Source organism: Amblyraja radiata, chromosome 5 (assembly GCF_010909765.2).
Source record: "Amblyraja radiata isolate CabotCenter1 chromosome 5, sAmbRad1.1.pri, whole genome shotgun sequence".
Classification (NCBI taxonomy): domain Eukaryota; kingdom Metazoa; phylum Chordata; class Chondrichthyes; order Rajiformes; family Rajidae; genus Amblyraja; species Amblyraja radiata.
The window spans coordinates 109,748,072-109,760,836 of NC_045960.1; the positions used below are offsets into that span (position 1 = coordinate 109,748,072).

The 12,765-nt window shown below is 47.4% G+C and overlaps 1 protein-coding gene across 1 annotated transcript in view; it reads left to right on the forward strand.

Annotated features, from left to right (window-relative positions):
* afg1l (AFG1 like ATPase) overlaps positions 1 to 12,765 on the forward strand; it is a 111,036-nt gene that overhangs the window by 11,750 nt on the left and 86,521 nt on the right. The window contains exons 2-4 of the mRNA XM_033021962.1: positions 657 to 871; positions 3,102 to 3,153; positions 10,827 to 10,928. Of these exons, the coding sequence (XP_032877853.1) occupies positions 657 to 871; positions 3,102 to 3,153; positions 10,827 to 10,928 (369 nt within the window). The remainder of the gene's footprint in view (positions 1 to 656; positions 872 to 3,101; positions 3,154 to 10,826; positions 10,929 to 12,765) is intronic.

Genomic DNA, 12,765 nt, shown 5'->3' on the forward strand with positions numbered 1-12,765 from the left:
GGACAATTCCGAAAGGAACGTCCTTTAATTCTGAGGCTATGATCTCTGGTCCTAGACTCTCCCACTAGAACGGAGACAAGGACACGCTAGAGGCTTGGACACGCTAGAGGCAGGAAACATGTTCCGGATGTTGGGGGAGTCCAGAACCAGGGGCCACAGTTTAAGAATAAGGAGTAAGCCATTTAGAACGGAGACGAGGAAGCACTTTTTCTCACAGAGAGTGGTGAGTCTGTGGAATTCTCTGCCTCAGGAGGCCGGTTCTCTGGATGCTTTCAAGAGAGAGCTAGATAGAGCTCTTAAAAATAGCGAGTCAGGTGATGTGGGGAAAAGGCAGGAACCGGGTACTGATTAGGGATGATCAGCCATGATCACATTGAATGGCGGTGCTGGCTCGAAGGGCCGAAGGGCCTACTCCTGCACCTATTGTCTATTGTCTATAGTGGAAAAATCCACTCCAACCAGGCCATTTGGTAAGTTTCAAAGAGGGGGTCCCTCATCCTTCTAAACTAGAGTGAGTACAGGCCCAGTGCCGTCGAACGGAACAGATATTGTGGGCCGAAGGGCCTGATCTTGAGCTGTTCTGTTCTATGTTCTTAACTGCACATGCCAGTCAGTTGAATATCCGAGTGACCCGTATAATTTGTGCTATTTTCTAGGTTACACAACTACTGCTGCTTCTGAGACGGGAATTCCTCAGAAAGACTCCAACCTTGCAGCAAATATTGAAGGCCCTTTGCAAAACTACGAATCCTTGGTGAGACAAGGAGATATAAATCACGATGAAAACCAGAAAAAGGTGGTGCATTGTCTACAGAAGCTGCACGAAATACTGCAAGGATACAATCCTGGCCAGAAGAACATATTTTCACAGGTGAGACAATAGACAATAGACAATAGGTGCAGGAGTAGGCCATTCGGCCCTTCAAACCAGCACCGCCATTCAATGTGATCATGGCTGATCATCCCCAATCAGTACCCCGTTCCTGCCTTCTCCCATATCCCCTGACTTCGCTATTTTTAAGAGCCCTATCTAGCTCTCTCTTGAAAGCATCCAGAGAACCTGCCTCCACTGCCCTCTGAGGCAGAGAATTCCGCAGACTCACCACTCTCTGTGAGAGAAAGTGTTTCCTCGTCTCCGTTCTAAATGGCTTACTCCTTATTCTTAAACTGTGGCCCCTGGTTCTGGACTCCCCCAACATCGGGAACATGTTTCCTGTCTCTAGCGTGTCCAAACCCTTAACAATTGTATATGTTTCAATGAGGTCAGGCGTTGAGAAATATTGGAATTCTAGGCTTCGGTATGTCAGCAGGGAAGCTCTTAAGGCAAATCAGCCTCTCTCCCCCACCAGTCCATCGATTCCATCTACACTGCACCCGAAGAGTGAAAGACCTGGATAGAGTCAGGATAGTGCTCCCCCCAGCCACGGGTACCATGTAATCCCGTGCTACCTGCTCCATGGTCGGATGGTCGGTGACTAAACCGTCTCCCCCACCTGGTTTGCCAGGTGAGGAGGGGGCTGTGGACCCCACAGCAGGACCAAAACCAAGACCTGTCAAAGGGGGGGATGAGCTTCTAGCGAGCCAACGGCCATCCACACTTCAGTAGAAGTTGCGACCACTGTCGTACACGGCATTGTAAGGAATGATGATAAAGCACACACACACCAAAATCCTGTACCCGTACTTCCAGCGGCGGAAGTCCGCAGGAACTGGTGGACAGAGATGTGTGGTGCGTCCGTCACCGTTCCCGTTGGAAACCAGCGCCACTGCGTCAATGTTTTCAACGATGATGAATGAATGAATGGATGTGGAGAGGATGTTTCTACATAACTGAACATATGCTTGATGAGTACGGGTGTCCGGGGTTATGGAGAGAAGGCAGGAGAATGGAATAAAAAGGGAGAGATAGATGAGACATGATTGAATGGTAGAGTAGACTTGATGGGCCGAATGGCCTAATTCTACTCCTATAACTTGTGACCTTGTGAATTAGATTATTCGATCCATGAAGTCTACTCCGCCATTCAATCATGGCTGATCTATCTTTCCCTCCCAAACCCCATTCTCCTGCCTTCTCCCCATAACCCCTGACGACAGTACTAATCAAGAATCTATCAATCTCCGCCTTAAAATTACCCGATGACTTGGCCTCCACGGCTGTCTGTGGCAATGAATTCTACAAACCCACGCAGAGAAAACCCACAAACTCCGTACAGACAAGCACCCGTGGTCAGGGAGGAACCCGGGTCTCTGGCGCCGTAAGGCAGCAACTCTACCGTGCCGCCTTTGCAAATAGATCATTATCAGCTGCTATCTCAGCTGGCCGAACCAGCTCATTCGCACCATTTATATAAAAGTGTTTTGTCGTGATTTTCTATGTCGAGAAACATAGAAACATAGAAAATAGGTGCAGGAGTAGGCCATTCGGCCCTTCGAGCCTGCACCGCCATTCAATATGATCATGGCTGATCATCCAACTCAGTATCCCGTACCTGCCTTCTCTCCATACCCCCTGATCCCTTTAGCCACAAGGGCCACATCTAACTACCTCTTAAATATAGCCTATGAACTGGCCTCAACTGCCTTCTGTGGCAGAGAATTCCAGAGATTCACCACTCTCTGTGTGAAAAAAGTTTTTCTCAACGCGGTCCTAAAAGACTTCCCCCTTATCCTTAAACTGTGACCCCTCGTTCTGGACTTCCCCAACATCGGGAACAATCTTCCTGCATTTAGCCTGTCCAACCCCTTAAGAATTTTGTACGTTTCTATAAGATCCCCCCTCAATCTTCTAAATTCTAGCGATTACAAGCCGAGTCTATCCAGTCTGTCTTCATATGAAAGTCCTGACATGCCAGAAAACCGGATCACCCGGAGGAAACCCACTGGGAGAAAGTACAAACTCCTTACAGACAGGACCCGAGGTCAGGATCGAACCCGGGTCTCTGGTGCTGTGAGGCAGCAGCACTACCAGCTGCGCCACCGTGCCGCCCTCGAGCCACTCCTCATAGGTGCAGGGTTTTTAAGTATTTATATCTCTAAAGACATAGATATATTTTGTATAATCATTTGAAATCATCTGTTCTTGATATTTCTGTTTGCAGTTTTTTGAAAGATCTAAACCTCCCAAAGGCCTTTATGTTTATGGGGATGTTGGTGAGTATAAATCAGAATTATTTTGTCGCTGCTCAATGATTTTGCACTGACCTGCTCATTAGCTGCTGCACAGTCATGGAGTCATACAGCATGGAAACTTCAACCTAACTTGCCCACAACCACCACGATGTCCCATCTACACTAGTCCCACCTCTCCGCCTTTGGCCCATATCCCTCCGAACCTGTCCAATCCATGTATTTCAGCAGGTGAGGCAACAACTCTGGACAATAGACAATAGGTGCAGGAGTAGGCCATTTGGCCCTTCGAGCCAGCACCGCCATTCAATGTGATCATGGCTGATCATCCCCAATCAGTACCCCGTTCCTGCCTTCTCCTCATATCCCTTGACGCCGCTATTTTTAAGAGCTCTATCTAGTTCTCTCCTGAAAGCATCCAGGGAACCGGCCTCCACCGCCCTCTGAGGCAGAGAATTCCACACTCACCACTCTCTGTGAGGAAAAAGTGCTTCCTCGTCTCTGTTCTAAATGGCTTACCCCTTATTCTTAAACTGTGGCCCCTGGTTCTGGACTCCCCCAACATCCGGAACATGTTTCCTGCCTCTAGCGTGTCCAAGCCCTTAACAATCTGGAGAGATGGAATGGGTGGCGTTTCGGGTCGAGACCATTCTTCAAACTGATGTCGGGGGAGGGGGCGGGATAAAGATAGAAAGTAGGCGGAGTCAGTAAGACTAGTGGGAGAACTGGGAAGAGGGAGGGGAAGGAGAGAAAAAGCAAAGGCTATCTGAAGTTGGAGAAGTCAACGTTCATACCGCTGGGGTGTAAACTGCCCAAGCGAAATATGAGGTGCTGTCAGATTGGGAATGGGAGGGGGAGTTGAAGTGCTGAGCCACCGGGTACTGTCTGTACGGAGATTGTACGTTCTCCCCGTGACCTGCGTGGGCTTTCTCCAGGATCTCCGGTTTCCTCCTACACTCCGAAGACGTGCAGGTTTGTAGGTTAATTGGCTTGGTATAATTGTAAATTGTCCATACTGCGTGCAGAATAGCATTAGCGTGTGGAGATCGCTGGTCGGCATTGACTCAGTGGGCCGAAGGGCCTGTTTCCACGCTGTACCTTTAAACTCAACTAAACTAAACTAAAAATTCTTACTTGCAGCAGCACCACAACATATACGTAAAGATAGTACTTTGTAAATGCCATAATAAATAATAAAGGTGTCCAGTATATAAAAAACAAACTATAATAGTGTAAAAAATCAACGTTCCCCAAGTCTATGTAGTTGGGAGCTTATTTGGAGTTGGTAGTGTTCAATAGCCTGATGGTTGTTGGGAAGAAGCTGTTCCTGGACGTTATGGTTTTCAGGCTCCTGTACCTTCTTCCTGATGGCAGGCTTGAAATGAGAGTAAAAGGATTGGGACCCTTCTTCAGAGCAGAGAAATGTCCTGACCTGAAACGCCACCTATCCACGTTCTCCAGAGATGCTGCCTGACCCGCTCAGTTACTCCAGCACTTTGTGTATATCTTTCTTTATAGCGGTTTGATTTCAGCAGGTAAACATAGAAACATAGACAACAGGTGCAGGAGTAGGCCATTCGGCCCTTTGAGCCAGCACCGCCATTCAATATGATCATGGCTGATCATCCACAATCAATACCTCATTCCGGCTTGTTCCCCATATCCCTTAATTCCCTTAGCTCTAAGAGCTAAATCTAACTCTCGCTTGAAAACATCCAGTGAATTGGCCTCCACTGCCGTCTGTGGCAGAGAATTCCACAGACTCACAACTCTCTGGGTGAAAATGTTTTTCCTCATCTCAGTCCTAAATGGCCTACCCCTTACTCTTAAACTTTGACTTCTAGTTCTGGACTCCCCGAACATCGGGAACATTTTTCCTTCTAAATTCCAGCAAATACAAGCCCAGTCGACCCATTCTTTCATCAGACGCCAGTCCCGCCATCCCAGGAATTAACCTGGTGAACCTTCGCTGCACTCCCTCAATAGAAATAATGTCCTTGCTCAAATTAGGAGACCAAAACTGCACACAATACTCCAGGTGTGGTCTCACCAGGGCCCTGTACAACTGCAGTAGGACCTCCTTGCTCCTAAACTCAAATCCTCTCACAATGAAGGCCATTGGCTTCATAGAGAGTCCCTCTGTGATATTTAATGCCTGACTTCGTCAAGTGCTGTCTTGATATCAAGGGCAGTCACACTTATCTCACGTGCTACTTAAATCTTTTATGTTTGGAAAAGAAAACTATAATGAGGTCTGAAGCTCTGTGTTATCTTAGCAGTGGATAAATTGAACATTGTAATGTCTGTAGAAAATGATATCAATTTATCTATGGCAATGCTTAGACTAATGTGGCTGAGATTACTTGGATTGAATTTGAGTTTAGTGATACAGCATGGGAACAGGCCCTTCGGCCCACCGAGCCCATGCTGACCAGCAATCACCCTGTGCACTGACATTATCCTACACATTAGGGAGAATTTACAATTTTACCGAAGTCAATTAACTTACAAATCTGTGCATCTTTGGAGTGTGGGAGGAAACCAGAGCACCCAGGAAAAACCCACGCAGGTCACAGGGAGAACGTACAAACGCCATACAGACAGCACCTGTAAGGGGCAGGTCATTTAGAACGGAGATGAGGAAAAACGTTTTCACCCAGAGGGTTGTGAATCTGTGGAATTCTCTGCCTCAGAAGGCAGTGGAGGCCAATTCTCTGGATGCTTTCAAGAGAGAGTTAAATAGAGCTCTTAAAGATAGCGGTCAGGGGATATGGCGAAAAGGCAGGAACGGGGTACTGATTGGTGATGACCAGCCATGATCACATTGAATGGCGGTGCTGGCTCGAAGGGCTGAGTGGCCTACTGCTGCACCTATTGTCTATTGTCTATTGTAGTCAGGATCGAACCCGGGTCTCCGGCGCTGTGAGGCAGCAACTCTATCACTGCGCAACCATGCCACAAATGTTGTCCTGTTGTTTGTGGATAATATATACATACCTGTGCTTCCCAGAGTGATGTTAAATTTGTATCGTGACTGTTTGAGTAGAAACTCTGCTGGGGCATATATTGTAAGTAGGTAGCTTTTGCAGAATAGATTATACTCAGCTAAAAAGAGTGAACAAAATGGCAGTCTATAGTAGAGAGCAATGATAACCAATATGTATGTTCATAAATTCCTAAGTGACGATATAAATTGTCTCCTCTCCAACCATTATAATAATTATTTTACCTTTATACGGTGGAACGGACTTGACGACAAACTGGGACTTGTTGAAATTCTTTGCAGCACAGATTCGGTTTTTTTCTAGTTTAGGGGGTTTTGTTTTTCTCTTTTTTCTCTTCTTTTCTTTTTTTTTCTTTTTATCTTTTTGTTTTTATAGATACAAGTTCTCTTTTAAACACTTAACTATATTTACATAGAGACCGGGAGATCTATACTCAATGTGTATTTTGACACTGGATTCATATTAGGTTATACTTGTTATTAATGTAATTCCTGATCCCTATGTATCAATATCATTGTTATGTTTATCTTTATTAAATGTCATTAAAACCTCCTTCTTTCATCTCCGCAACATCGCCAAACTCAGACCCTCTCTCACACCTCCCGCTGCTGAAAGACTCATCCATGCCTTCATCTCCTCCCGACTGGACTACTGCAACTCACTTCTCCTTGGCATCAGCTCCACCTACATTAACCGACTCCAACTGGTCCAGAACGCAGCCGCTCGACTCATCACCCGCACCAAATCTTGGCATCACATCACTCCAGTCCTCAAACAACTTCACTGGCTTCCCATCTCCCACCGGATCACCTACAAAATCCTTATCCTCACCTACAAAGCCCTCCACCATCTGGCCCCCCCCATATCTCACTGACCTCCTCTCCCCCTACCAACCCTCACGGTCCCTCAGATCCACATCAGCCGGTCTCCTCTTCATCCACAAGTCCAACCTCTGCAGTTTTGGGGACAGAGCCTTCTCCAGGGCAGCTCCCAGGCTCTGGAACTCCCTCCCCCAACTGGTGTCAGCTGCCTCCACCTACAGCCCGGTATCTTTTTGTTTTTTTGTTTATTTAGTTTTGTAAAAGTGTGTTTTTTTGTGGGTTTTTTGTGTTTTGATGTGCGGGAAGAGGGTACGGTGCGGGGGATACCGTCCTTCAGCCGCTTCCTGGTGAAGACGCAACTTTTATTCGAGTCGCGTCCTCGCCCCCCCCCCCCACCACCACCAGCGGCCTACCTACTGGATTGGCGTGGACTTTCCTGCGACCAGAGCTCCAGCAGCGGCGGGACAGCGCTGATACATCGCGAGGCTGGCGATGCCTTACTGGGGATCGCCGTCTGGAGCCCGGAGTGCTGGACCTGCTGCACCGACATCCTGGAGCTGAGGTTTGCGGAGTTCCCAACGCGGGCGGCGCTGATGGACAGCGCGGGGTCCTGCGACTCTGCCCAGCTCGGCCGCTGCGGACTCGGGAGCTGCGGGCTCGGGAGCTGCGGACTTCGGGAGCTGCGGACTCGGGAGCTGCGGACACGGGAGCTGCGGGCTCGGGAGCTGCGGACTCCGGCTGCGGGAGGCGGCTGTTCAGGAGGTCCGGGCCGCTGAGGAGGAGGATGTTCACCGTCGGGGTTCGGCGTCGGCGTTCCACCAGCCCGGCGTGAGGGCCTGAACATCGGGCCACCCGGGGCGGCGACTGCGGGTGCTAGGAAGGCCTCGACCACGAGTGAACATCTGGGAAGAACGGAGGGGAGGCTGGCTGGACTATGGTGCCTTCCTCACCTTGGTGCCACTGTGTTATGTTGTGTCGTGGACTTTCAGTGTTTGTGCTTTTTTTTAAATTCTATTTTATTTTTAATATGTTTTATTATTTATTATTATTTATTTATTTTATTTTTATGATACTGCCTGTAAGGGAAATTCATTTCGTTGTCTCTAACTGAGACAATGACAATAAATTTGAATACAATACAATACAATCTCTTCACCTCTGCCCATCCTTAGCCCCACGTCCCCCTCCCTTTTCATCTGTGCATGAATTGCCTCATATTGTGTTTTGAATTGAATTCTGTCTTTAATTTGTGTACTAGTCATGTCTCTACTATTTATTTCATTCCCCTTACATGTTTTTCCTCTACTTGCTAAATCTTTGTAAGGTGTCCTTGAGACTCTTGAAAGGCGCCCATAAATAAATTTATTATTATTATTATTATTTTTTTTTTTGTTTTGTTTTTTTGTTTTTGAAAAAAACGAATAAAAAGATTTTAAAAGAAAGAAAGAAAGTTCCTAAGTGATAGAAGCAGAATTAGGCCATTTGGCCCATTGAGTCTTCTCAGCCATTCAATCATAACTGATCTACAGTACCTCTCCCTCTCAACCCCATTCTCCTGCCTTCTCCCCATAATCCCTGTACTAATCAAGAATCTCTGCCTTAAACATACCCATTGACTTGGCCTCCACAGCCGTCTGTGGCAATGAATTCCACAGATTCACCACCCTCTGACCAAAGAAATTCCTCCTCTCCGTTCGAAAGGTGCATCCTTTTATTCTGAGGCTGTGCCCTCTGGACCTAGACTCTCCCACGAGTAGAAACATCCTCTCCACATCCACTCCATCCAGGCCTTTCACTATTCGGTAAGTTTCAATGAGGCTCCCTCCCTCACCCTTCTGAACTCCAGCGAGGACAGGCCAAGTGCCATCAAACGTTCATCGTATGTTAACCCACTCATTCCTGGGATCATTCTGATAAACCTCCTCTGGTTCCCCTCCAACGGCACCACATGCGTCCTCAGATATGGGGTTAGCATTGACTCGATGGGCTGAAAGACACCCACTTCCATGCTGCATCACTCTAGCACTATTTATAGACAGGCTACAAATGGAGCAATATCTTCAATCTGGGGCAGTAAACTTTAGCCAGAGGGTGGTGAATCTGTGGAATCCATTGCCTCAGACGGCTGTGGAGGCCAAGTCAATGGATATTTTATTATGAGATGGATAGATTCTTGATTAGTGCGGGTGTCAGGGGTTTTGGCGAGAAGGCAGGAGAATGGGGTTAGGTGGGAGAGATAGATCAGCCATGATTGAATGGTGCAGTAGACCTGATGGGCCGAATGGCCTAATTCTGCTCCTATCACTTGTACTTATGAAACTACATGCATCAGAAAGAGTGGCAGACTTAAGAATATGCCTCCAATTAGAGTTGGAACGAAAAAGAAAGATAAGGAGACAACATTGAAGGTTCTTTACCTGAATGTACACCGCATTCATAACAAGGCAGGTACATTAATGGCGCAACTAACGGCTTCCACCATGGAAGGGGGAGCAACAGGAGTCACTGCCTCAAAAAGGCAGCCAGCAGCATCAGAGACCCACACCTCCCTGGCCACGCGCTTATTTCATTCCCGCTATCGGGAAGATGGTTCAGGAGACTGAAAACTGCAACAGGTTTTTAATTTATTGAGCTCATTTTGTTTGTTTATTATATTACCTATTGAGGACTGTGTTTGACAAACCTATAGGATCTCCTGGATGCCAACCATTCCAACTCCCCTTCCCATTCCCACACTGACCTTTCTGTCCTGGGCCTCCTCCATTGTCAGAGTGAAGTCTCACGTAAACTGGAGGAACAGCACCTCCTATTCCACTTGGGCAGTTTACACCCCAGCGGTATGAAGATTGAATTCCCTCATTTTAAGCAACTTCTACTTGCCCTGTACTGAGGCAGGTGTAGATGGGGCATGTTGGTTGGCGTGGGCAAGCTTGGTTCAGTCTAGTTTATTGTCACGTGTACCGAGGTACAGTGAAAAGCTTTTGTTTAGTTTAGTTTAGAGATTCGGCGCGGAAACAGGCCCACTGGCCCACGGCACCAACCAGCGATCCCCACACATTAACACTACCCTACCCTCACGATGGACAATTTACATTTATACTGAGCCCATTAACCTACAAACCTGTATGTCTTTGGAGTGTGTGAGGAAACCGTAGATCTCGGAGAAAACCCACGCGATCACGGGGAGAACGTACAGACAGCACCTGTGATGAGGATCGAACCTGCGTCTCTGGCGCTGAAAGCACCGTAAAGGGCCTGTCCCACTTTCATGACCTAATTCACGACTTTTTTTACTTGTGGACATTTTTCATCAGGCCAGAAAAACGCCTCGACCTACTTGATGCCACGAGTACCTACGACTAGCATCACGACCTACCCACGACCTACCTACGACCTCGTGACGGCCATGCTGCGAGTACGAGTCAAGGGCAAACTCGGCAGAGGTCGTGAATTAGGTCGTGAAAATGGGACAGGCCATTAAGGCAGCAACTCTACCACAGCGCCACCGTGCTGCGTGCTATCCAGTCAGCACAAGGACAAAACATGATTCCCATCGAGCCATTTACAGTGTACAGATATGATGATAAGGGAATAACATTTAGTGCAAGGTCAAGCCAGCAAAGTCTGATCAAGGATAGTCTGATGGTCGCCAATGAGGTAGATAGTAGTTCAGAACGTTGGGTGGTAGGGCCTGTTCCACGCAGTATGACTCTACGACTTATTGTCACATCTACACTATAAATCTTTGTCGGCATATTTCAGCTGAAAATATGAGGTTACTTTAAGGTGTTTTTTTTAAATGAAGTAAAGATATGAAACAATGTCATCTAGGTCTTTATACAATGTAAGATGTCACCCTCGATCTTCACAGGTACTGGGAAAACCATGGTGATGGACTTGTTTTATTCTCATGCAGCAGTTAAGAAGAAGACCCGAGTACATTTTCACGGTTTCATGCTTGATGTCCATAAAAGTAAGATTTTTTTTCCATATATAGAACATAGTTTAGACAATAGACAATAGGTGCAGGAGTAGGTCCTTCGAGCCAGCACCGGCATTCAATGTGATCATGGCTGATCATCCCCAATCAGTACCCCGTTCCTGCCTCCTCCCCATATCCCCTGACTCCGCTATCTTTAAGAGCCCTATCTAGCTCTCTCTTGAAAGTATCCAGAGAACCGGCCTCCACCGCCCTCTGAGGCAGAGAATTCCACAGACTCACCACTCTCTGTGAGAAAAAGTGTTTCCTCGTCACCGTTCTAAATGGCTTCTCCCTTATTCTTAAACTAGTTTAGAGATGCTGCATGGAACCGGGCCCTCTGGCCACGCTGACCATCGATCACCCATTCACACTAGTTTTATGTTGTCCCTCTTTCTCACCCACTCCCCGCACACTGGGGACAGTTTTACAGAGAGCCAGTTGACCCACAAACCCGCACGTCTTTGGGATGTGGGAGGAAACCGGAGCACCCGGAGGAAACCCACGCTGTCATTGTCTATCTGCAAACCTCAGACTGAATGTAGTGGGGGGGGGGAGAAAGCTGGAAAAGAGGTGGGGGCGGGATAAAGCCTGGCAGGTGATGGGTGGATATAGGGGGGGGGGGGTTGATTGATGGAGATGAAAAGGAGTGGTGTGAAATGTGAAGCCAGAAAGAGTCATAGAGGGGGGAGGGCGAGGAGAGGTGGAAGGGGAATGTGGGGGGGGGGGGGGGGGGGGGGATGGAGGGAGAACTAGGTGCATACTCAGATAGGGCAGAGGGAAGAGTAGGGGGGATGTTCCTTAATTTGGAGAAAACAATGTTCCTACCGAAGATAGACACAAGGTGCTGGAGTAACTCAATGGGTCAGACAGCATCTGTGGAGCATGGGGTCAGGCCCCACACAATCTGGGCCATTATTCCCAAGGATCCTATAGCGAGCAAGATAGTCCACTCGACGAAAAAGACGCAGTACGGTCATGGGCAGATTCATGGGTAATTTCCGGCCCCATTTCCGTAACCGGCTTCCGTCTCCGCACCAAAGATCCCGTAGCGGAGCAAAGATACTAGTGCGGAGACGGAAGCTGGTTACGGAAACATCCTCGTAAAAATCAAAGTTCTTTGGTAAAAATCTTCTCCTCATTTTCAGAATTATAATTTATTAACACAAACTGTTCCCCCGCAACGTTGATTACACTGCGGGTCGGGTCGGGTCGGGTCCGGTTACTGAAAAGGATGAAAAAAAGGCCCACGTTCCGCTCCGTTGCATATTACACGTCAGCCCATTGCATTTAGCAGGAGTGGTCTATCTTGCTCCGCTATAGGAACTTTGGTTATTCCTGCTTGTGACCCTAATCCTGAATTCCACAGCTTTTAAATCGTGTCACAAAGCATTTACACTGACCCCAGGTTGGGGCCAGCATCATCACAGGGTGGAAGAGTTAGTGCAGTTCTCTTCACAAATGTAGCCCGCGTTTTAACTTTTGTCCTGGCCTTATTCCCCTTCGTAATTGGTCTGATTGTTTTGTTAACTTGTCCTGCATTTCCACATTAATCCATCTGGTTTGTCTGGTTTTCTTATGCTCACTTCCAGCTCACGTCATCAATTGTAAGTTGTTTTAAGAAACAAAATTATCTAGTTTTTTAAATGCATTTTTTATTAGTCATCGGAGCAGAATTAGGCCATTCGGCCCATCGCATCTAGTCTGTCATTCAATCATGGCTGATCTATCTTTCCCTCTCACCTTGATGGGCTGAATGGCCTGATTCTGCTCCTAGAACATGAATTTACGAACATGTCCTGTAGTGTTTTACTGTGATGATAAAAGAGCT